Below are 26,473 nucleotides of genomic sequence, written 5' to 3'. Positions count from 1 at the left end.
TAACATCAGTTCTGTTGCACTCACAGACAATAACTTTGCAGTTGTGGAAACGTCAGAGTGTTTTCTATCCAAATCTGTCAATTATATGCATAATCGAGCATCTTGTCGTGACAAAATATCCCGTTTAAAACGGGAACGTTTTTTATCCAAAAATGAAAATACTGCCCCCTAGTTATAAAAGGATAACAAAGTATTGAGATAAACTTTTGTTATTGACCAAATACTTATTTCCCACCATCATTTGTAAATAAATTCATAAAAAATCCTACAATGTGATTTTCTGAAAAGAAATCTCATTTTGTCTGTCATAGTTGAAGTGTACCTATGATGAAAATTACACGCCTCTCTCATCTTTTTAAGTGGGAGAACTTGCACAATTGGTGGCTGACTAAATACCTTTTTGCCCCCCCCCAACCCTGGACTCTCTGGCCCTTCAGGAGAGAATATCCGTTGTTTGCAGCATTGTCTCGCTTTCGTCCTCCTCTTGGTGCATTAGGCGGTGCATCAGTCGTATCCTGGCTTCCACTTGCACAATTGCTGACTCCTCCCCAGCTCCCGCCTGGTGAATCAGCATCCTCTGTGTCCTCATCCCTAGGCGCTTGTCTACGACGGGACTCTGGGTCGGTTCCAACATAGGTTAAGGAGTCCACTTTGTTTTCGTTTGGCACACACATGCATTCCTCTCTTCCCCCCCCTCCTACCTAATTGGAGATATTTTTTTTAAATTATTACTCCTTGTTCATGCTACATAAACTCTAATTCCTAATGGTTAAGTTTCTTGGTAGAATTATTGAATCATTTATCTTAAACCTTGATAAAATATCTTAACAGTCACCCACTCTGTCTTTCCTTTGCATGTTTTTCTTCACTCTTCAGTATTTTTCTTGCTGCCTTCATGCTTTTCAACAGACCAACTCCTTCTTCCTTGAACATTCTTAATAATTCATTTTCTCTCTCTCGCTTATATTTCCTTTTCTGTTTCTTGTCATTTGGTTTGTGGTTCTTTATCAGAGTCTCCATTTCCTCACACACAGAGACATTCAATGTCCCTGCCGCTGGCCATTTAGTGTTCAATTTCTTTATAGAAGTCTTTATTATTTCTCCTTTGCTTAGGCTTTTATTCACATTCGTTCACACACACTACGTTTGGACCTCTGTTCTAAAGAGTAGCAATTGTGGTGTGACCTACTGATTTACAACAGACCACTGTTTAGCCAGACGGAGCGTTTATTCGCAGGATTTGTTGTGCTTTTGAACCTTGCCTAATCAGGTCAACGTTCCTACGGCGCCCTATCTATTCATCCAAGCAGACCCCCGTCGTTGGGGCGGTTTCGTGAATAACCCAACCTAGCAGACCTTTTTATAATTGTTTAAGAGCAGTATCGTGGACTTTTATTTTATTTGTGTTGACAATATATCCAGGTAGCCGCAGCCCCACACCAGGCCAGACAGTCCAGCCAAAGAGAACAAACAAATGCACCAATCAGACCACACAAGGTCCCCAGATGAACGGACCGGTGAGAGGGGCAACCCGAATCACACACCCAACACGAACCGCCTGATCAGGTTGAATGGGCTGTGTTAACGCACATCCCAAAACAGGTCCCGAAACAGTCGCGCTCGGCCATGTAGAATCAGACGGGACAACCCAACCCAAACTGGTCACCCATGCGGGTCCGTTGTACCGTCCGACCAGAGCAGGTGCAAGCCCCCTCCGCCAAACAGCCAACACCAGCGAGGTCCACAACTCCCCACGCACTTAGTCCTCACAAATGCACATACAAATTATGTTTAACAACCCCCAAAGCTTAAGCATGCATGCAGTTTATTGAATTCAAAAGCTCTAAGCATTACTAGGTTTTTAAGAAATATAAGGAGAGACCTAAATGACGCCGTTCCCGCTGAGACAGAATCCCTGAAGCAATTTACACAAACATTCAACTATGTAAGAACAAACTTATCTGATATAGATTGCCCAGAAAAACCGTCGCCAGCCAAAAACGCCACTGTCCTATGGTCCCTTCAACTCCTGGCAAGCTCGCCAAAATATGGTGTGGAATATTGGCTCAGAATATAACACTCTTACTTAGAACTTGTGAATTCAAAATTGACTTTCTTACAAAGTAGCAAAGCCGTGCTGATCCGCGGAACAACCAACCTCTCTGAGCACAGAGCTTTGCCTTTATAGCTTTTCATCCTTACATACAACATATGGTACATCCCATATGTAAATGAAATCACTCCCCTCGTCCTCTCGCCACCATTATCTTTGAGTCCAAGTTCTTTGCTTGTTCACGCCAAATAATGCCCACATCTGCTTCGGGTTAGATTATAATGGTGGTGGGACCCCTTATGTCGTACAAAAAAATAATACATCTATTGCACACTTATGTTTCACATGTTGGTCATTTTGCTACCATCCTCTCTCCACGTACTCCTGACATTAGTATGTCCAGGTGTAACAAATGTAATTTTGTCCTTGGCGAATGTACTCATGTACATTAGCTTAATGTAATCTTTGGCATGTTATCCTACGGCAAATGCACTAGGTGTCACCATTTCTCCATCTGGCCAATGTAATTATTGTCCTTACTACTTCCTGTTAATTTAATTATTGTTATTATGTTTCCTCAGCATGGCAGCTGCACCTAGTTACATTCCATTAACTCCCACACAGCCTGGATTCAAACCAGGGACTGTAATGACTCCTCTTGCATTGAGATGCAGTGCCTTAGACCGCTGCGTCCATGTGTGTTTAACTGTACTAGAATGCTTAAAAGGCCGCAACAAATCTTTATATCGCTTACCGGTGTAGTTCGGTATCAGCCAGAAATGTCATATCGGCGCATCAGTAGTTTCCACCACGATCCCATTAAACTTTGCTGCATGTAGCATGGCCAGACACAGACCTTTGGGGATGCAGGTTCTCAAAATGAAAAATGCAGCCAGAAAATTCACAACTCAAAATTCATAATTTACAAACTGTTTCTGTATCAAATTGTTTTTTGTTTTGTTAGAGTGACCTATTTATTTAATGCAACAACACACTCATGCCAGTGACTCCTAGTAGGGTAATAACTACAGACGTCCCACTGGGCACAGACGTCAATTCAACGTCTATTCCACATTAGTTCAAAATAATTTCATTCAAATTATGTGTAAACAATGTTATTTGAACCACTGTGTGCCCAGTGGGATAAAGAGTGACATTGGGAAAAGAGGCTATCAGCTGATCATAGCGAATTATGATGTAAATCTGCTAGTTAGCTAGCTAGTTAGCTATGCTGTCAAACCAAACAAATTTTTACTTGATTTGAGTTTGCATCTGCCGCTTACTAACAAACAAGTGAATTGCCCCCTTCTCTGTCCATAACAGTACAAGACATACATGACAGGTCCAACTCAAAGGTAACCTACCAGTATTCAAACTCACCACCGGATAGCCAATTACTGTACATCGCACTACATGCAGAAGTCAGGCTAGTGCACACTTGAGGTGGGAGTGTGGGGGAGGAGATATTTTTCAAGATTCACGAATATTAAATGCGATAGTTTGTGCAATTCGTTACATATAAAATCTATATTTTTAAAGACACTATAAAGTAATTAATCAACAACAAAAAAATGTACGAGCTGATAGGAGGGCAAAAGGGCCCTTACTCATAGTATGGGCAAAAGGCTGGAGCACTGGTGGAGCCCTATCTGTGCACATGCCTGGCATGTAGAGATCATGGATGTCAGACAAGGATGTCCCCTGTCTCTCCTGCTGTATACTTTGATATCGGAATCCCTGAGAGAGGACCTTAGCTCTGGTCGCTGCTTCACAACGCTCAACCTAGATTCTAGAACCAGTCACTTTCTATTTTGTGACACTCTCACACAAAAAAAACTGAAACGGAAGGGTTGATGCTTGCAGTTTACTAAGGAGCTACTATTGAAAAGGACATAGCCAGTAAATCATTGAACATTTCTTTTTTTTACAACAGACCTGGGTTCAAATACATGTTCATTAAAGTATTTATATTTTAAATATGTATTTTCTGTATATTTTCTAATAATTTTCTATACATTATATTTTAAACTATTTTAAATTACTTGTTTCCAAATCATTTACAAATACCCCTGTGTTCAAACAGATCTGGTTTCAAATGCATAGAGTACTTAAATATTTCAAATAAACATTTCAAATACAGATTCAACATCTTGTATTTTCAAGGAAGAGTTGACTAAATACTTCTAAATATATTTGAAAATAATTTAAAGGTCTGGTAAAGAATACAACCACAAAGTAATTCACAATCAATACCAATATCTTGTCATTTTAAATCACTTCCTTCTCAAGTAAGGACTTTGGCTCAAAAGGGAACTGAAGAGAAAGGGAAGACAGAGCGAGAGGCGGATATGGACTGTAAACAGACAGTGTTTCATGGTGACCTAGGACTCAGCAGAAGCCTGTCAGTCTGAGGTTATAGTCTCGCGGATGAAGTCCATGTAGGGGATCACACGGGTGTAGACTACAGGGAAGTCTTTCAAAGCACAGCCATTGATATGCCCAAAACTCACGATTCCCACCTGGACCAACACACCAGATGAGCGACAAATCAACGGCCCACCAGAGTCCCCCTGTAGAACAAAGAAAAACAACACAAACATACATTTACAACATTCAAGTAAGTGTGTGTGTGTAGGTGAGAGAGAACGATAGAGAGAGAGAAAGAGTGTGTGTGTGTGTGTCAGTGATGTGGGTCAGCTGTTTGTTCACCTGCACCCACCCACAATTGCTAATAACCCATCCACAACCAGCTGATTATGTGATAAAGGGTGTCACGTTCTGACCATCGTTCGTGTGTGTTTTCCTTGTTTTAGTGTTGGTCAGGACGTGAGCTGGGTGGGCATTCTATGTTGTGTGTCTGGTTTGTCTATTTCTATGTTTGGCCTGATATGGTTCTCAATCAGAGGCAGGTGTTAGTCATTGTCTCTGATTGGGAACCATATTTAGGTAGCCTGTTTTGTGTTGGGTTTTGTGGGTGATTGTTCCTGTCTTTGTGTTTGTGGCACCAGATAGGACTGTTTTGGATTGTCCACGGTTCTTGTTTTGTAGATTGTTGTACTTTCATCTTTATTAAAGATGTACAAAGCTAACCACGCTGCATTTTGGTCCGCCTCTCTTTCCCCAGAAGAAAACCATTACAGAGGGAGGGTCTGTGTTTGTATAAAACATGTATACGTACCAATCAGGAGACCAGGAAAGAAGACTCACCTGACAGGAGTATTTCCCTTCTTTCATGGAGCCAGCACACAGCATGTTGTCAGTGAGGCCCGGAAAATCTTTCTTACAGGTGCTCTTTTTCACGATGGACAACTCCAGCTCCTGGAGGGTCCTATTACCAGACAATTCCACTGGAGGGAGGGAAAAAGAAGAAGAGTAAAATGTAGGATAGAAACGGGTGGGGGAGGAAGTGAACGGGCAGGGAGAGGGAGAATTTATGGGAGAGATACTCACTAAAGCTGGATGAAAACAAAATACATTGTGTAAAGTGCACAAAATACAGTACATCTTATTATAATCTGGCATTCTGATTTAATTTTGAAATCTTTCTTTAACAATGTGCAAATGTTTCAATTGCTTATTATAACTTAATTATAACTTGTTTTTATCTTTTTTGTTGTTGTATTAATTGTGTTTTTGGGGGTCCTCAGGGCACCACTGTAAATAAGAAACTGGTCTCAATTGGGTTCCTCTGAGTAAATAAAAGTTTATAAATCACACTGCCAGATTATAATTAAGCAATAAAGCACAAAGGGGTGTGATATAGGGCCAATATACCCCGGCCATGCACAACGTGGAGTGCTGGGATACAGCCATTAGCTGTGGTATATTAGCCATATACCTCAAACCCCAGAGGTGCCTTATTGCTTTTATAAACTGGTTACCAACATAATTAGAAAGGTAAACATTTTGGGGGGTCATATCCAATCAGCATTTCAGCCAGTCAGCATTCAATGCTGGAACCACCAGCTTTATAATGAGGTTTGTGGTAAATCATTTTACACTACTAAAATGTCGCCCACAGAATTGAATGCTGACATTCAATCAAGACCAAACCAACCAAAGCTATGCTTTAGAACCTGGCACTGTGAGTGTTTGTATATCGGTGTTGCTGTGTGTTTGCTCACCATTGTTCCCGACTTCGCCCCAGCCAGCGACGAAGCACTTCAACCTTGGGCGAAAGGCATCACTCGGTTTGGGCAGGGGCATGGGCTTCACCAGGGAGGAAAAGGACACCTTTTCACTCATCTTCACCAAAGCGATGTTGTGCAGCTGGGCCAAACGCTGGTACTGTGGGTGACTGACGATGCGTGAGATGGTTCAATAAAACACTGATGGCTCATTCAGGCTGTTTGTCCCCAGACGAATGAAGGAATTGTCTCGAATAGGGTTGTCATTCCTAATACACATGCAGACAGGTAAAACAGCCTGGTCTCATAGACTAGGTGTAACATAGTACATTTAAATCCAGGACACTGAAATTAGAATATGTTACATTTTATATGGTTACATAAGATAGGTTACTTAAGGCAAAAAACGAAAGTAGGATGGTTGTAATGTGAATGTCTATTAACCCAAAGGTGTGTTTGAATCTTATCACGGATCTTATCACAGACAACTGTAGCATTTTATTTTATTAGCAACTTTGCAACTAGTTACTACTTTTTTAGCTAACTTGCTACTAAACATTTAGAAAATTCATAACATATTGTAGGACTTGCAATTCGTAACATATTGTACGAATTGCAATTCCTAACATATCATATGAATTGTCATTTGTAACATATCATAGAAAATGGATGATGGACATCCACAAATGAATAGATATCATACGAAACGTAACATCGTACTAATCGGCATGGTTCAGATTTACGTTTACTCTGTTATGTCTACCCCTGAGTCCAGGTTGGATAGAAACATTACACAGACATTGATATATTTCATACAAACACATACAGATCTTTCGGTTCTATTCCAGCAAGCAAATTTGGCCTTTGAAATTATAATGATGTCATTCTAGTTGGTAAACTGGTTTTCTGCTTGTAGACACGTTAAGCAAAGTACAACCATGGAAAAACGTCATTTTGGCTGCAGACACGATAATGAGTTCAACATGCAAACCTCCTTCACACACAAACACACTTACGGGTCAACACAGTGTGCAGCGGTGAGCACCCATTCCTCAGTAAGGAGGGATCCGCCACAGCTAAAGAAGCCTGTATCATCCGTGATTAAAAGGTAGACTATCCACGGCCATCTGCCCTTTTGAGCATCCTTTCCCCCCACAATAGAGCTCCGAGCCTGGGGCACAAACGACTCTAGACAGGGAGGTGATGGAGGGTGGAAAGAATGCCAGACTGTGACACTGTTTCATGTACAAACACTCTGCATTTGATACTTTGCTCCTGTCAGAACTCTGAAATTAGTGCCACCGCACCAGAACATCTGAGCAGTTGAAATAATAACAAAGTGATCCTCCCCACCCCTGTCTCGGTAAAAAGTGGAGGGATTGGGCTGGAGGATTGTAACCACTTTCAAATTCACAGACAGAGCTCTGGATGCAAGGACTGACCATCCATGATATCACAATTAGTTTTAAACATGTTTTGAGGCTATATAATGTTTGTTTACATTTACTTTGCAAAACATTGGAGTAAAATAAGCTTTGGGTTCTGATGGGTTACAAACTCACCTCATGAGGCATTTATTAAGTGATATTCTTCAAGAATCAGCTTAATTTATAAGTCCTAATTGGATGTAGCAACTGCAGATTTCCCCTTTAAGAGGATATAGTGGTGATATGTATTTATATGTAGTGGTGATATTCGTAGCGCTGAAGAGCTGCACAAAAGTGCAATACATTTTAAGGCAATGTTCCCGCATTAGCAGAAGCTGCATTCATGCCACGGTAAATGCTACATATGTCGTCTCAGTTGGAAATTACATTTACATTTAAATCTGAGCTTTGGTTTGAATCGAGCCCTTAGTGGTCACTAATGCCAAAACAGAGAGATATGCTTGAAGTTCTTTGTTCTAGTGGATGGCAAAACAATTATGTACATGCCCAAATATGTAGGCTAATGATGCTCAAATTAAAACAACACCAGTAAAAAAAATGTCATCACTATCTGATGAATGTAATAGTTACTGTGGTCCAAGCAAGCTAAAAACGATTTGATGCTCTTTTAATTAATACATTTCTGTTGACCTCACCTGCAGCATCCTGGACCAGCAAAATTACAGACAGTAGTCCCCAAAAACCCATAGCTTTTCCTGTCAGTATCCAACCAACCAGACGGCTGTTTGATGGATAGACACTGACTGACTGATGTCCAGCTTTATAGACGTCCATGCTAAGATTACATCAATGTTACACATGTGCAATCTGATTAACAGTTCCAATGATAGCAGGCTGCTCATCTGGGTTGCTGATAAAATCATGTTTTCTTTTATTTTCAGAATGCAAATTCTCAAAAAGAGTGATGAGGTGATATTTCTATCTCAAGCTATTCAATTAAAGAAACAGTGTCCACTGACATTTCTAGTTTTCAACCAGAGTTTGTTTACTATATAGAGGAACCAGGCAAGGCTGAAATTACTTTTAAATGGCTCAGCGCTCCATGGACTGAATCCCGGCCTAAGAACAATTTAGCTGCATTATTACAATATGTACATTAACAGTCAAAAGTTTGGACACACCTACTCATTCCAGGGTTTTTCTTTATTTTTTACTATTTACTATAATAGTGAAGACATCAAAACTGTGATATAACACATATGGAATCATGTAGTAACAAAAAAAGTGTTAAACAAATCAAATACATTTTATTGTTGTAGATTCTTCAAAGTAGCCACCCTTTACATTGATGACAGCTTTGCAAACTCTTGGCATTCTCTCAACCAGCTTCATGCGGTTGTCACTTGGAATGCATATCCATTAACAGGTGTCCCTTGTTAAAAGTTAATTTGTGGAATTTCTTTCCTTCTTAATGCATTTGAGCCAATCAGTTGTGTTGTGACAAGGTAGGGGTGGTATACAGAAGATAGCCCTATTTGGTAAAAGACCAAGTCCATGGCAAGAACAGCTCAAATAAGCAAAGGGAAACAACAGTCCATCATTACTTGAAGACATGAAGGTCAGTCAGTCTGGACAATTTCAAGAACTTTGAAAGTTTCTTCAAGTGCTATGATGAAACTGGCTCTCATGAGGACCGCCACAGTAAAGGAAGACCCAGAGTTACCTCTACGGCAGAGGATAAGTTCATTAGAGTTACCAGCCGCAGAATTTGCAGCCCAAATAAATGCTTCACAGAGTCAAGTAACAGACACCTGTCAACATCAGCTGTTCAGAGGACACTGTGAATCAGGGCTTCATGGTCAAATGTAACCTTTATTTTAACTAGGCAAGTCAGTTGAGAACAAATTCTTATTTACAATGATGGCCCACACTAGCCATACCCGGACGACACTGGGCCAATTGTGCGCCTCCCTATGGGACTCCCAATCACGGCTAGTTGTGACACAGCCTGGATTCAAACCTGGGTGTCTGTAGTGACACCTCTTGGACTGAGATGCAGTGCCTTAGACCGCTGCACCACTTGGGAGCCTTATTTGCTGAAAAGAAACCACTACTAAATGAAGCCAATAAGAAGAAGAGACTTGCTTGGGCCAAGAAACACGAGCAATGGACATTAGACCAGTGGAAATCTGTCCTTTGGTCTGATGAGTCCAAATTTGAGATTGTTGGTTCCAACCGCAGTGTCTTTGTGAGAAGCAGAGTAGGTGAATGGATGATCTCTGCATGTGTAGTACCCACCGTGAAGCATGGAGGAGGAGGTGTTATGGTGTGGGGGTGCTTTGCTGGTGACACTGTCTGTGATGTATTTAGAGTTCAAGGCACACTTAACCAGCATGGCTACCACAACAGTCTGCAGCTATACGCCATCCCATCTGGTTGAAAAACAAATGATAGGACAATGAACCAACACACCTCTAGGCTGTGTAAGGGCTATTTGACCAAGAAGGGGAGAGATGGAGTGCTGTATCAGATGACCTGGCCTCCACAATCACCTGACCTCAACCAAATTGAGATCGTTTGGGATGAGTTGGACCGCAGAGTGGAGGAAAAGCTACCAACAAGTGCTCAGCATATGTGGGAAATCCTTCAATACAGTTGGAAAAGCCTTCCAGGTGAAGCTGGCTGAGAGAATGCAAAGAGTGTACAAAGCTGTCGTCAAGGCAAAGGGTGGCTACTTTGAAGAATCTCAAATATTGTCAGGCTTCGAAGAGTGATGGGTGTGGAGTCAGGCGCAGAGAGCAGAGGATTCGGAAAAACCATTTATTCCGGAACAATCACAGCGAACAAAAGAGGGTAACGCCGAACACAGGCGTAAAACACTCCAAAATGTACAACACCGGTACATACGCCGAACAGCGGAAAATCAATGACAGGACACTCCTGAACCAAAAACAGCAAACAAGCCCGCACGAACACAGGCGGGCTAACTGAACTTAAATAACCCCAACCCAAAACAAGGAACAGGTGAAACCAATTAGACCAAACAAAACGAAAAGGGGACAAGGGATCGGTAGCAGCTAGTAGACCAGTGACGACGACCGAGTGCCACCCGAACGGGAAGGGGAGCCACCTTCGGTGATAGTCGTGACAAATATAAAATATATTTTGATTTGTATAACACGTTTTAGGTTACTACATTATTCCATGTGTTATATCATAGTTTTGATGTCTTCACTATTATCCTACAATGTAGAAAATAGTACAAATAAATAAAAACCTTTGAATGAGTAGGTGTGTCCGAACTTTTGACTGGTACTGTAAGTCAAAATAATGATTTATTATCTTTTGATAAATAATGTTCTGACCTCACCTGCAGCCTCACGGACCAGCAGAACTGCAGATAGTAGTTACCAACAACCCATAGCTCTTCCAGTTACCATCCAACCAAATGACAGACACAATGACTTGTGTGTAGCTCACAATTTGCACACACACACACACACACTATTCTTTTCCCCTCCATTTTGTATGTTAATGGTTGCTTTAGGTGGAGGCCAGGGGGTAATAATCGCTAGATGGGCAAATGAGAAAGGACCAAATCAAAATGTGACTAGCGTCAGACTTCACTCAATTCAATACTGTACATTTGAACTGCATTTCCTAAAGCAACTCTCACATGTATTTAACAATGTAATTCATTTAATTTAGTCCTAGAAAATGGGCTGTTGTTGTGTTTTGTGTCGATTTTGATTGATGAAGGAATGTAACTTTGAGCCGGATGGAGGAAGTTGACATGGTGGAATCAGAAGTGTTATTTGAAGCTGAAAGCACGTCACCTACAGTTAGTGAGAAAGATGAGTGAACAGTGAAGTCCAAGAATGAAACAAAAAGTGCTAAAATTGAAGTTCCTTTGGAAACCCTTTTGAAGTCACTAGGTAAAGAAGGCGCTGGGAGAAGTGGATGCAGTCAAAGTAACCAGGAGCGGTTTGGTGTTAATATAGCAAAAGGAGCGTGCATTATGGCTCACAAAATTATCAATGCATGAATTGAACAGCTGTGATTTTCAGAGCAAAATATATTTCTGGAATCCCGGTGGACATTGAAAATCAATATCTTAGGCAAAACAATCCAGGGGTAGTTAATGCACATCGCTTGACCTGTGTGGAGAATGAGAAAAAGTAGCTATTTTATTGATGTTTGATGTAGAGTATCTACCAACCTATGTAAAGTTGGATATACAGTGCATTCGGAAAGTATTCAGACCACTATAGTGACAAAGAAAAAAATGGTTTTTAGAAATCTTTGCTAAAAACTAAATAACAGAAATGGAAATCTCATTTAGAATAGTATTCAGACCCTATACTCAGCACTTTGTTGAAGCACTTTGGCAGCGATTACAGCCTTGAGTCTTCTTGGGTATGACGCTACAAGCTTGGCACACCTGTATTTGGGGAGTTTCTCCCGTTCTTCTCTGCAGATCCTCTCAAGCTCTGTCAGGTTGGAAGAGGAGCATTGCAGCACAGCTATTTTCAGGTCTCCCAAGAGATGTTCAATCGGGTTCAAGTTAGGGCTCTGGCTGGGCCAATCAAAGTCTTGACCCAAAGCCACTGCTTTGTCTTGGCTGTGTGCTTAGGGTCATTATCCTATTGCAGGTTTTCATCAAGGAACTCTCTGTACTTTGCCCCGTTCATATTACCCTTGATCCAGACTAGTCTCCCAGTTCCTTCCACTGAAAAACATCTACACAGGATGATGCTGCCACCACCATGCTTCACCGTAGGGATGGTGCCAGGTTTCCTCCAGACTTGACGGCTGGCATTCAGGCTAAAGAGTTCAATCTTGGTTTCATCAGACCAGAGAATCATATTTATGATAGTCTGAGAGTCGTTTAGGTGCCTTTTGGCAAACTCCAAGCGGACTGTCATGTGTATTTTACTGAGGAGTGGCTTCCGTCTGTGGCTACTCTACCATAAAGGCCTAATTGGTGGAGTGCTGCAGAAATGGTTGTCCTTCCTGTCTTGGTGGTTCCAAACTTCTTCCATTTAAGAATGATGAAGGCCACTGTGTTCTTCGGGACCTTCAATGCTGCAGAACTGTTTTGGGTACCCTTCCCCAGATCTGTGCCTCAACAAAATCCTGCCTCGGAGCTCTACGGACAATTCCTTCGACCTCATGGCTTGGTTTTTGCTCTGATATTGAGATAAGATGGTTCCGAGAGGGCTGCCTCGCTTATAGTTCTTAGGAGACTTTGCAGTATTTTGTGAATTGATGTATTATTTCTTACATTGTTAGCCGAGAAAATATTATGTGTTATTATATACAGCTGGGAAGTATTTTGGGATATAAGAGCAGCGGTAACTCACCAGCACTACCAGTATTACGATCAGGAATACAACTTTGCTGATCCTTTGTTCTCACCACCCAGGGCAATTGAACTGATTCCAGGGGCTGACCAAAACAACACAGGTGAAAAAGAGGGACTCGAATAGGTCTTCTAGTCTGACTTAGGAGGCACGCACACCACCCACTGCTTCGGAGTATATTAATCGCTAATGTTCAGGCCCTGGATAAAAAAGTTGAGAAGATCAGGGCAGGGTTTCTTTCCAGAGAGACATCAGGGATTGTAACATACTCTGTTTCACGGAAACATGGCTCACGGGAAATACTGTCGGAGTCGGTCCAGCCATCTGGATACACAGTTCATCCCGCCGACAGGTATGATTGTAATAACATATAGGACCTCAATTCCTTTTGTTCACCCAACCTAGAATACCTCACAATCAAATGCCGACCATATTATCTCCCAATATAATTCTCTTTGGTTATTGTCACAGCAGCGTATATCCCCCCTCAAGCCGATACCACAACGGCCCTCAAGGAACTTCACTGGACTTTATGCAAACTGGAAACCATATATCCTGAGGCTGCATTTACTGTAGTTGGGGATATTAACAAAGCACATTTGAGGAAAAGGCCACCTAAATTCTATCAGCATATCGACTGTAGTACTAACGCTGGAAAAACTCAACCATTGTTATTCCAACTTCCGGGATTCATACAATGCCCTCCCCCACCCTCCTTTCGTCAAATCTGACCACCACTCCATTTTACTCCTCCCTTCCTATATGCAGAAACTCAAACAGGAAGTACGAACTGGGAATGTGATGAATGAAATAAAAGCTGAAATAAATCATTCTCTCTACTATTTCACATTCTTAAAATAAAGTGGTGGTCCTAACTGACCTAAGACAGTTTTTCACAATTCCTGACATTTAATCCTAGTAAAAATTCCCTGAGTTAAATTGTATTTGGCTGAGGTGTATGTGAACTACAGTCAGTTATTAATTATATTGCATAAGTGTCCAAGAAGCTGGACATCGTTACATCTGCGGCTGAGAAGTTTTTTGTAAAAAAAAGAGTAACCTTGGCCTAGAGAGATAAGCATGTTATTAAAACGTCATGTCAGGGTAAGTCTATACAAAATATAGCCCTTATTTTAAGTGTTTTCAAATTGTCTATGGAAAAATGAATTGTGGAAAAACGATTGGAACCATTTCCTTGTTTGACCTCTAGGTTTTATGAGTATTATGACTCATACTGTGGTACTCCACTTGCAATATGTGGAACCAGCAGTGCGTTGTAGTATTTTCAGGGGGGGGGATATTTCGCTGCTACACGCGATGTTTGTTGTTTTCCTTGAATCGGTCCGAAGTTGCAATGTCGTAAACACCTATGAACCAAAATTTAAGCGATAAGAAAAACGTTTTATACTAGTCAGTTAGCTATAACATTTTTCTGTCTGCCCGAAGTTCTGTAAAACATGCTGTCAAATCTGTGACGTATGGAAATTTGCGGAACACCACAAGATAACATTGAGGAAGTAGCTAGCTAGATTGCTAGCTAATCGGACAGCTGTGTAAGAATAACGTTAGCTGTTTATGTAGCTGCTGTTTAATAATCGATTTAATTCGTTTTTAATCATGGACCAAGCAGTCAGCGTCAATGCAGACCCAGATATGGCATCTGACAGGGAAGGTAAATCGTGTGTCACACTTATGATTTGTTTCACCGATCAGACAGATCACACTGCTGTGTGGATGGCTAGCTAGTAGGCTATTTCACTATTTATATTTAATTTTATTATTTTATTAACACCATGTCTCTCTACTGTCTGTAGGTCGTAGCTCGCGCTGGAGAAATTGGACTGGTTTTTGGTGAGTTTAGTTTTGGGATTATGTTCTACTGTGGTGAATGTGATGTGGAATCAGAAACGAGCCTAGCTACCAGTGTTTCATTTCTTTAAATGTAACGTTATTTGAATCCTATTTAGCTAGCTACAGTGAACACGGTCACATGCACACAATCTTGCGATTACTGTGGATAGTCAGGTTAATACAATAGTTTGTTTAAAATGTGTTTACATGCTTCGACACGTGAAATCAGGCTGCTGATGGGACTTTTGATAAATGCAGAAAGTTGCCAATCAAGAAACATTCTACCACAGTGACCATGTTGTTTTTGCGTAGACTATTTGATTCGGATTTCGGACACACTGTATGAAGTTTGTATGTAAAAACAATTTATAAGATGCATATATGTTTTTCCTATCTCACTTCACTCGCGCAAATGCACCAGTGTATCGCCGATTAAACTGTTAATATGTGCTAATAATTCGAAAGATTGCTCATAAAAACAAGTGTTTTAATTGGCGTATGTTTACGTGGATTATGACCTTACGCCGATATAGATAAACAGAGTAAGGTGTTTACATGACGACTTCCATACTCTCCGGCCTTACGCCATAATCAGTTGAATATTGAATAATTGGTGCGCATGTTAAGTACTCGATAGAATAGGGCAGGCAAGCTGCAGGGCCTTCAGAAAGTATTCACACCCCTTGACTTTTTCCCCATTTTGTTCTTACAGCCTGAATTGAAAAGGGATTCATTTGAGATGTGTTGTCACTTGCCTACACACAACACCCCATAATTGTATTTAACCTTTATTTAACTAGGCAAGTCAGTTAAGAACAAATTCTTATTTACAATGCCGGCCAAACCCTCCCCTAACCCGGACGACGCTGGGCCAATTGTGCGCCGCCCTATGGGACTCCCGATCACGGCCGGTTGTGGTACAGCCTGGGATCGAACCAGGGTCGGTCGTGACACCTCTGCGCCACTCATGAGCACCTCCAAAGTGCTATGTTTTCAAAAAAAAATTAAACAAATGTAATTAAAAATGAAGAGCTGAATTGTATTGAGTCAATACATATTCAACCTCTTTGTTATGACAAGCCTAAATAATTTCAGGAGTAAATATTTGCTTAAGTCGCATAATAAGTTGCATGGACTCATTGTGTGCAATAGTGTTTAACATTTTTTATTTTTTATGACTACCTCATCTCTGTACCTGACACATACAGATAATTGTAAGATCCCTCAGTTGAGCAGTGAATTTCAAACAAAGATTCAAGTACGAAGACCAGGGAGGTTTTCCAATGCCTTTCAAGGAAGGGCACCTATTCTTAGATGTGTAAAAAAAAGCATCCATTCAATATGTTGAAGTTATTAATTACACTTTGGATGGTGGATCAATACATCCAGTCATTACAACGATACAGGCATCCTTCCTAACTCATTTGCCGGAGAGGAAGGAACCCGCTCAGGGGTTTCACCATGAGGCCAATGGTAACTTAAAAGCAGTTAGTTTAATGGCTGTGATTGGAGACAACTGAGGAAGGATCAACAACATTGTAGTTACTCCACAACTAACCTAATTGACAGAGTAAAAATAAGGAAGCCTGTAAAGAATACAAATGTTCCAAATCATGCATTCTGTTTGCAACAAGGCACTAAAGTAATACTGCAAAAAATGTGGCAAAGCAATTCACTTTTTGTTAATAAAACAAAGTGTTATGTTTGGGGCAAATCCAAAACATATTTTTCAAGCATGGTGGTGGCTGCATCATGATATGGGTACGCTTGTAATCATTAAGGACTGGGCAGTTTTTCAGGAAAATCTATGGCAAGCCCTGGAAATGGTTGTCTAACAATGATCAACAACCAATTTGACAGAGCTTGAAGAATTTTGGAAAACAAAATGGGCAAATGTTGCACAATCCAGATTTGGAAAGCTCTTAGACTTACCCGGAAATAAAAAAAAGTATTTTGACACTCCTTCAAATGAGTGGATTTGGCTATTTCAGCCACACCCGTTACTGACAGATGTATAAAATAGAACACACTACTATGCAATCTCCATAGACAAACATTTGCAGTATAATGGTTTTACTGAAGAGCTCAGTGACTTTCAACATGGCACCGTCATAGGATTCCACCTTTCCAACAAGTCAGTTTGTCAAATTTCTGTCTTGCTAGAGCTGGCCCGGTCAACTGTAAGTGCTGTTATTGTGAATTGGAAACATCTAGGAGCAACAACGGCTAAGCTGCGAAGTGGTAGGCCACAAACTCACAGAACGGAACCGCCAAGTGCTGAAGCGCGTAGCTCATAAAAATGTCCTCGTTGGCAACACTCACTACCGAGTTCCAACCTGCCTCTGGAAGCAACATCAGCACAATAACCGTTCGTCGGGAGCTTCATGAAATAGGTTTCCATGGCCAGCCTAAAATCACCTTGCGCAATGCCAAGCGTCAGCTGGAGTGGTGTAAAGCTCACCCCCATTGGACTCTGGAGTGATGAATCACACTTGACCATCTGGCAGTCCGACGGACAACTCTGGGTTTGGCGGATGCCTAGAGAACGCTACCTGCCCCATTGCATAGTGCAAACTGTAAAGTTTGGTGGAGGAGGAATAATGGTTTTAGGGCTATTTTTAAAGGTTCGGTCTAGGCCCCTTAGTTCCAATGGAGGGAAATCTTATCACAGCATACGTTCTACGCTTCCAACTTTGTGACAACAGTTTCAGCATGACAATGCTGAAAAGTGAGGTCCCATAGGGAAATGGTTTGTCGATCAGTGCGGAAGATCTTGTCTGGCCTGCACAGTCTTGACCTCAACCCCATCGAATACCTTTGGGATTAATTGGAACGCCGACTGCGAGCCAGGCCTATTCACCCAACATCAGTGCCCGACCTCACTAATGCTCTTGTGACTGTGTGTTACTGTAATTTAATTATGTCAATGTGCTTTCATCAATTGAAAACCCTTAATCAATTTTATGAGAATTTCTAAGACTTCTTGTTTGCATAAAATAGACGCAGACCAGTCTTTCAATAATAGGTAATAGAATTTATTCTCGGAGCGCGCTCCCACTTAATTACGAGCAGCAGTTTATATACAGATCATGACGTAATTTCATTGCTTTATGATGCGAATTTTCGCAACTTTTTGTTAAAAATCGCGCAACATTTCAACGTCCTGCTACTCATGCCAGGAATATAGTATATGCATATGATAAGTATGTGTGTATAGAAAACACTCTGAAGTCTCTAAAACTGGTAAAATCATGTCTGTGGCTATAACAGAATGTGTTTAGGAGTAAAAATCCCAGGGAAAACTGTTCACCAAAAACACCAAAAAAAGATTCATCCGCCAGTCTTTGTATTGTCTAAGGCGATAGAAAATAGATGAGGTCCCGTATACAAAGCCTACAGCTTCCACACGATGTCGCCAGTACTGGCATTTCATTGCAGGTTTATCCTTGGTGGGATGACGTATAGGCACTTCCTGTCTTGGGGTACACCGAGGAAGTTATGAAAGTGAAAAAAATGGACGATGATTTCAAGACTTGCTGCTATCGAATACAGATCGCCCTGTGATCAATTTGAACGATTATTAACGTTTATTAATACCTAAAGTTGGTTTACAAAATTAGTTTGAAGTGATTTATAAAAGTTTATAGGCAACTTTTTTTATTTAAAAAAGTGACGTTGCGTCTTGTAAAGGTGAATTTTTCTGGATCAGACGGCCTTCATAAATGGACATTTTGGGTATACAATGACGGATTTAATCGGGAAAAAGACCCAATTGTGATGTTTATGGGACATATAGGAGTGCCAACAAAGAAGCTCGTCAAAGGTAATGAATGTTTTATATTTTATTTCTGCGTTTTGCGCCGGCTACCGCTAAATCTTTTGTTTAGGTCTTGTTCAGGTATTTCGGGGGTGCATGCTATCAGATAATAGCTTCTCATGCTTTTGCCGAAAAGAATTTTACAAATCTGACATGTTGGCTAGATTCACAACGAGTGTAGCTTTAATTGAGTACCTTGCATGTGTGTTTTAATGAAAGTTTGAGTTTTATCGAGTACTACAGGTGGCGCTCTGAAATTTCCGCTCAGTTTGGCTCCTGTACAGGGACCACAATACGTAAGTTAACAGAATCCCCTCCTCTCGACCGGGACAAAGTGAGGTGAAAAGTTCATTCTAACTTACTAACACACTCCCAGATAACTTTTGACCCCTCAACATTATCGATCACCACTGAACTGACAGTTTTAATTAACAGAAAAGGCAGTGAGTGCATTCCTGGGTTATCTAAAAAAAAAACAGAGCTAAGTTTCTGTAGGTTCAACGTTAGGTTAATGACATTATTTGTTTACACAGTCCCCAACCCATTCGTTTCTTCCTAGTTGGAATGGTGTTCATTAACTTTAATTACTCCTTGTCCATGTCACACAATCACTTCTTATGAACTCATATTGTTAATCAGATATAATAAAACAGAGTATAAGTTTACTTAGTTACAATTCCATTTAAAATGATTTGTTCAGTCATTTAATCATAATTTCCCAACACTGTGTCACGAACCGGCTCAAAGCCCGTAACAAAAGGGAGACAACGTGGAGATAAGGAGTAACAAAACATATATTTATTAAATAAGTAACTAGGTACAATATACAATGGTGTGTGTAATTAGTAGTGTAAGTGAGTGTTTTGCATGCATGAATGTGATAATGCGGGGTGTTGAAAGGTGCCAAAGCAAACAACCAAAAGGCCACCAAGAAACACAACAAAATCTAGAAAGGTGTCTGCCTGGAGAGAGTCTCCTTCATCAATGGGGAAGTGGTGTATTTATCCTGGGACACACCGGGCCCAGGTGTTTCCCATGTAGCTGACGACCCTCCCAACTCCGCCCACTGGTATCCTAATAAGGAAAACGAGCGCAAAGAGAGAATACGGCAGACAGAGTGGGAGGGTCGTCACAGATGAATGGAAGCAAGTCCCCGCAGCTCCATATTAATGCCCATGATTTTGGAATGAGATGTTCGACGAGCAGGTGTCCATATACTTTTGGTTAAGTAGTTTATATTAGTGTTTTTTTTAATTGTACCTTTATTTAACCAGGCAAGTCAGTTAAGAACAAATTCTTATTTTCAATGACGGCCTAGGAACAGTGGGTTAACTGCCTGTTCAGGGGCACAGGGGTTCAGGGGCCCCCCCACACACACACACACACACTTTGACATTACAGAATACTTTGTGTATATTGTTGACAAAAAGGACAGTTGAATACATTTTAATCCCACTTTGTAACACAACAAAATGTGGAAAAAGTCCAGGGGTGTGAATACTTTCTGAAGGCACTATATGTTGTAAAGACTGACTAAACTAATCCTTGTAGATTCTGTCTGGCCCCAGCAATAAGTATGTATGTAGCCACAGCAGCCATTATGGAATTCTAAAATGGCTGCTGTGGCTTCTGCTAGCTAGCATGAGGACAAAAACTGCAGTTTACTTAAAAACTATTAGTCGTTCCTTCTACTCGGTGTAGCAGTTGGGACAATTCGAAGTACAACGCAATTGTCATACCTAGATTGAGGTACGTTTTACAAACAATATCTTGCACTGGCTTCGCGGTGTCTTAATCGGTGTCTTAATCTACATAATCTACAATCTACATCTTATCCTCAGTTTGCCCCACAACATCATTGCGTAGCCTCAGTGAACTTGCGATCATTCATTGGCCCACTGATACTTATCATCATCTCTGCATGCTCCCCCCCCCTGCACTGAATGTTCTGAAATGCAGGCAATAGAAATGAATGATTTGAAATTCAACATTGTGTCTCCCACCTTTCCTCCTGACCCTTGTCTTCAGGTTGCTGGGGTTGTGCAATAACTTTGCGTACGTGGTGATGCTGAGTGCAGCCCATGACATCTTAAAACAACAAGGGTCTCACAACTCCACATCGCCTGTAAGAATGGGTTGTAGAATGCTGAATCACCATAGCATTTGTATCTATTGTTAGTATCAAAGTACTATATTGGCAATATTCTTTCATTCTCTCTCCATGTCCTTCTTCTTCAGACCCCATCCACAGTTGCCTTGGACGTTGAAGGTGGAAAAAGAAGTAGTTACGACTGCAGCCCTGTTTCTACCGCGGTAAATAAAGATGCACTGCAGCTGTGAAAGTGTGTGTGATCAAATGTTATTTTATTCAGCAGATGTTATTGCGGGTGTAGCGAAATTCTCGTGTTCCTAGCTCCAATAGTGCAGAAATATTTTACGATTCACAACAATACACACAAATCTAAAGGAAAAGAATGGAGTTAAGAAATATATAAATATTAGGACGAGCAATGTCGGAGTGGCATTGACTAAAATACAGTGTATATACCTATGAAATGAGTAAAGCAGTATGTAAACATTTATTAAAGTGACCAGCCTGATCCTTCCTGGTTAACATGTGTGTGACCTCTCTGTCCCCCTCTCCAAGGCTGTTTTGTTGGCTGATATTCTTCCCACTCTCATGATCAAGTTTTCTGCTCCATTCTTTGTCCACAATCTCCCTTATGGGTAAGAGAAGGACAGATGGTGCTTTCCCAGTTGTCTTTGAATACTGTTTCTTACAGTAAATTAACATTGTAATAAGATGTTGTCAATGGCCGTATCTTAGCTTTTGCTAATCATAACATAATACAGAAACAATATTATCCTACATTACCAGTTTGTTTGAGTTTGCAAAGGTTTGCCATTTGAGTGCACATGTCAATTTGGAGGTTGTGTTTTTGTCCACAGTTTCCGAGTGTTGGTATGCGTTGCAACAGCGATTGCAAGCTTCCTTGTGGTGTCCTTCTCTTCTACCATGTGGATAAGCGTTTTGGGTAATGTGTGTGTGTGTGTGTGTGTGTGTGTGTGTGTGTAGGCCTATGTTTGTGAATGGGGATGGAAACGTTTGAGATATGATCATTGATCACTATTTTAATTTCTAGAACATTGCAGCTCTGACATTTCCCCTGAAACCAGACACTATCTCACTGATATGGTAACCATGGGGACGCATCTATCAGCCAGTCAGCAGTTCTGTTAATAGCTGATTTAGCTGATTAATTCATCTTTATAAATTTTTATTTAACGTTTATTTAACTAGGCAAGTCAGTTAAGAACAAATTCTTATTTACAATGACAGCCTAAATCAAATACAATTTTATTGGTCACATACACATGGTTGGCAGATGTTAATGCGAGTGTAGAGAAATGCTTGTGCTTCTAGTTCTGACCATGCAGTAGAATCTAACAAGTAATCTAACAATTTCACAACAAGTGTAAAGTAATTAATAAGAATATGTACATATAAATATATGGATGAGCGATGGCCGAACAGCATAGGCAAGATGCAGTAGATGGTATAGAGTACAGTATATACATATGACCTGAGTAATTCAGGGTATGAAAACATTGTTTAAAGTGACTAGTGATACATTTATTACATCCCATTTTTTTATTATTTAAGTGGCTAGAGATTTGAGTCAGTAGCCACTCATTGTTAGTGATGGCTGTTTAACATTCTGATGGCCTTGTGATAGAAGCTGTTTTTCAGTCTCTCGGTCCCTGCTTTGATGCACCTGAACTGACCTCGCCTTCTGGATGATAGCGGGGTGAACAGGCAGTGGCTCGGGTGGTTGTTGACCTTGATGACCTTGTTCGCCTTCCTGTGACATCGGGTGGTGTAGGTGTCTTGGAGAGCAGGTAGTTTGCTCCCGGTGATGCGTTGTGCAGACCTCACTATCCTCTGGAGAGCCTTGCGGTTATGGGCAGAGCAGTTGCCGTACCAGGCAGTGATACAGGCCGACAGGATGCTCTCGATTGTGCGTCTGTAAAAGTTTGAGTGTTTTTGGTGACCGAGCCAAATTTCTTCAGCCTCCTGAGATTGAAGAGGCGCTGTTGCGCCTTCTTCACTACGCTGTCTGTGTGGGTGTACCATTTCAGTTTGTCCATGATGTGTTCCCCCCTGTAACTTAAAACTTTCCACTTTCTCCGCTACTGTCCCGTCAATGTTGGTAGGGGGGTGATCCCTCTGCTGTTTTATAAAGTCCACGATCATCTCCTTTGTTTTGTTGAGTGTGAGGTTATTTTCCTGACACCACACTCCGAGGGCCCTCACCTCCTCCCCGTAGGCAGTTGTGTCATGGTTGGTAATCAAGACTACCACTGTAGTGTCGTCTGCAAACTTGATGATTAAGTTGGAGGCGTGCATGGCTACGCAGTCATGGGTAAACAGGGAGTACAGGAGAGGGCTGAAAACGCACCCTTGTTGGGTCCCAGTGTTGAGGATCAGCGGGGTGGAGATGTTGTTTCCTACCCTCACCACCTAGGAGCAGCCCGTCAAAGTCCAGGACCCAGTTGCACAGGGCGGAGTCGAGACCCATGGTGTTAAATGCTGAGCTGTAGTCGATGAACAGCATTCTTACATAGGTATTCCTCTTGTCCAAATGGGTTTGGGCAGTGTGATTACGATTGCGTCGTCTGTGGACCTATTGGGGCAGTAAGCAAATTGGAGTGGGTCGGGGTTGTCAGGTAGGGTGGAGGTGATATGATTCTTGACCAGTCTCTCAAAGCACCTCATGATGACAGAAGTTACCTTAGCTTTCTTGGGAACAGAAACGATGGTGGCCCTCTTGAAGCATGTGGGAACAGCATACTGGGATAGGGAGAGATTGAATATGTCCGTAAACACACCAGCCAGCTGGTCTGCGCATGCTCTGAGGACGTGCCCCGGCAGCCTTGCGAGTGTTAACACGTTTAAATGTTTTACTCACATTGGCTGCGGTGAAGGAGAGTCCACAGGTTTTGGTAGCGGGCTGTGTCGGTGGCACTGTATTGTCCTCAAAGCGAGCAAAGAAGTTGTTTAGTTTGTCTGGGAGCAAGACATTGGGGTCTGTGACGGGGCTGGTTTTCTTTTTGTAGTCCATGATTGACTGTAGACCCTGCCACATTCCTCTCGTGTCTGAGCCGTTGAATTGCGACTCTTACTTTGTCTCTACTGACGCTTAGCTTGTTTGATTGCCTTGCGGAGGGAATAGCTACACTGTTTGTATTCGGTCATGTTTCCAGTCACCTTGCCCTGATAAAAAGCAGTGGTTCCTGGGAACAGTGGGTTAACTGCCTTGTTCAGTGGCAGAACGACACATTTTTTCCTTGTCAGCTCAGGGTTTCAATCCAGCAACCTTTCAGTCATGTGTATATTAACCCCTCTGTGCACGGAACCCGCTAGCGGGCTGAAATTCCACAACATACGGTGATCGCTACATAAATAGTCATATTAAACATTCATGAAAATACAAGTGTCTCACATTTATCGAAAGCCTAGAATCTTGCTAATCCAACTGCGTTGTCAGATTTAAAAAAGTATTTACTGCGAAAGAATGCGATGCAATTATCTGAGCATAGAGCCCCATTAACATATTTTTTCTAACCAGCACAGGCGTAACATAATCACAAACTGCATTAAAATAAATTGTTTACCTTTGACGATCTTGACTGAAAGAAACTGATTTGAAGACAACAAGTCATTACATCATTGTGCACCAATGATTTGCCTACTGTTTCGTTGATTGACTGTCTTTTAACCCAATGACCACTGATCGTCTTGAAATCTAGCTGGGTAGATAGCCAATGAGCTGAGCTAAACAGCAATACGCCAAGTTTATGTGTTGCAAGACCAACCCATGTAGTAAGCTCCAGCTTAACGAGAGTCATTCGCTATTGAAGTTTCATACCGGAAGGAGCTAAGCATATTACGCACTGCATTGTTTGGTAAACGCGCAGATTCAGCTGTTTATATATCAATTATTATCAAGTCAGGGAAAGCTAAATCTAATCTAGATATACAGATGTACACACAATTTTAGAATAAATTGATTGGGAAAGTGAGACAGATTGTTTTAGGACGCTTCATTTAGCGATTGTGGAGGAATATTTTTCGAACGGGAGAGGACATCGTTTTGGACTGGTAAGTTCTTATCATGCTAAAATGCCCTTGTTTGAAATTAATAATATAAAATATTATTTAAGATTTTTTTAAATTTATTTTAGAAGCAATATATAAACATGTAATGTCATGGAATGTGAGATGCGTGTGTCTGCCGCCCCACCCCAACCCACATGAAATAGCCTATTTGAGGCTGTTGAGGAGAGGGCAGGACCACATCAATGGCAAAAGTGAAATGGAGACAGTAGATACAGCTGGTCTGTTGTAATATAATGAAGACAATAGATCTAGCTGAAATGTCATAATATAAAAGAGATAGTAGATCTAGCAGGTAATAATAATATATTCAACCTAATATATTCAACCTTCTATATATATCTGTTTATTATACCTGTTGATACAGGGCTCATACAGTGGGGCAAAAAAAGTATTTAGTCAGCCACCAATTGTGCAAGTTCTCCCACTTAAAGATGAGAGGCCTGTAATTTTCATCATAGGTACACTTCAACTATGACAGACAAAATGAGAAGAAAAAATCCAGAAAATCACATTGTAGGATTTTTTATGAATTTCTTTGCAAATTATGGTGGAAAATAAGTATGTCCAAGGACACCAGAAACAAAATTGTAGACCTGCACCAGGCGCTGCAGGATTTGAGTCCCTGGCGGCGTAGTGTGTTACTGATGGTAGGCTTTGTTACTTTGGTCCCAGCTCTCTGCAGGTCATTCACTAGGTCCCCCCGTGTGGTTCTGGGATTTTTGCTCACCGTTCTTGTGATCATTTTGACCCCACAGGGTGAGATCTTGCGTGGAGCCCCAGATCGAGGGAGATGATCAGTTTCCATTTCCTAATAATTGCTCCCACAGGTGATTTCTTCAAACGAAGCTGCTTACCTATTGCAGATTCAGTCTTCCCAGCCTGGTGCAGGTCTACAATTTTGTTTCTGGTGTCCTTGGACAGCTCTTTGGTCTTGGCCATAGTAGAGTTTGGAGTGTGACTGTTTGAGGTTGTGGACAGGTGTCTTTTATACTGATAACAAGTTCAAACAGATGCCATTAATACAGGTAACGAGTGGAGGACAGAGTAGCCTCTTAAAGAAGAAGTGACAGGTCTGTGAGAGCCAGAAATCTTGCTTGTTTGTAGGTGACCAAACACTTATTTTCCACCATAATTTGCAAATAAATAAATAAAAAATCCTACAATGTGATTTTCTGGATTTTTTTCTTCTCATTTTGTCTGTCATAGTTGAAGTGTACCTATGATGAAAATTACAGGCCTCTCATCTTTTTAAGTGGGAGAACTTGCACAATTGGTGGCTGACTAAATACTTTTTTGCCCCACTGTATGTATGTATATATAGATATATAGATATATATATATATATAGATATATATATAGATACAGTGCCTTGCGAAAGTATTCGGCCCCCTTGAACTTTGCGACCTTTTGCCACATTTCAGGCTTCAAACATAATGATATAAAACTGTATTTTTTTGTGAAGAATCAACAACAAGTGGGACACAATCATGAAGTGGAACGACATTGGATATTTCAAACTTTTTTAACAAATCAAAAACTGAAAAATTGGGCGTGCAAAATTATTCAGCCCCCTTAAGTTAATACTTTGTAGCGCCACCTTTTGCTGCGATTACAGCTGTAAGTCGCTTGGGGTATGTCTCTATCAGTTTTGCACATCGAGAGACTGAAATTTTTTCCCATTCCTCCTTGCAAA

General features: G+C 41.1%; 2 protein-coding genes across 2 annotated transcripts in view; one reads left to right on the top strand and one right to left on the bottom strand.

Moving 5' to 3' along the window:
- Positions 1–3,901: 3,901 nt before the first annotated feature.
- On the bottom strand, positions 3,902–8,395 carry LOC116374426 (tryptase-2-like). The gene is made up of 5 exons (XM_031827075.1): positions 8,264–8,395; positions 7,197–7,368; positions 6,178–6,350; positions 5,261–5,400; positions 3,902–4,623 (listed from the first exon to the last, which is right to left on the bottom strand). Exons 1-5 carry the CDS (start codon positions 8,313–8,315, stop codon positions 4,456–4,458), a joined length of 705 nt encoding a protein of 234 aa, XP_031682935.1. The 5' UTR covers positions 8,316–8,395; the 3' UTR covers positions 3,902–4,455.
- A 5,777-nt stretch (positions 8,396–14,172) lies between these two features.
- cln3 (CLN3 lysosomal/endosomal transmembrane protein, battenin) overlaps positions 14,173–26,473 on the top strand; it is a 30,498-nt gene continuing 18,197 nt past the window's right edge. The window contains exons 1-6 of the mRNA XM_031827070.1: positions 14,173–14,603; positions 14,746–14,782; positions 20,628–20,724; positions 20,838–20,912; positions 21,247–21,326; positions 21,549–21,634. Coding sequence (XP_031682930.1) covers positions 14,549–14,603; positions 14,746–14,782; positions 20,628–20,724; positions 20,838–20,912; positions 21,247–21,326; positions 21,549–21,634 — 430 coding nt within the window. The 5' untranslated portion in view covers positions 14,173–14,548. The remainder of the gene's footprint in view (positions 14,604–14,745; positions 14,783–20,627; positions 20,725–20,837; positions 20,913–21,246; positions 21,327–21,548; positions 21,635–26,473) is intronic.

Source organism: Oncorhynchus kisutch, linkage group LG6 (genome assembly GCF_002021735.2).
Source record: "Oncorhynchus kisutch isolate 150728-3 linkage group LG6, Okis_V2, whole genome shotgun sequence".
In the NCBI taxonomy this organism is placed as follows: domain Eukaryota; kingdom Metazoa; phylum Chordata; class Actinopteri; order Salmoniformes; family Salmonidae; genus Oncorhynchus; species Oncorhynchus kisutch.
This window is presented reverse-complemented; position numbering and strand designations above follow the sequence as displayed.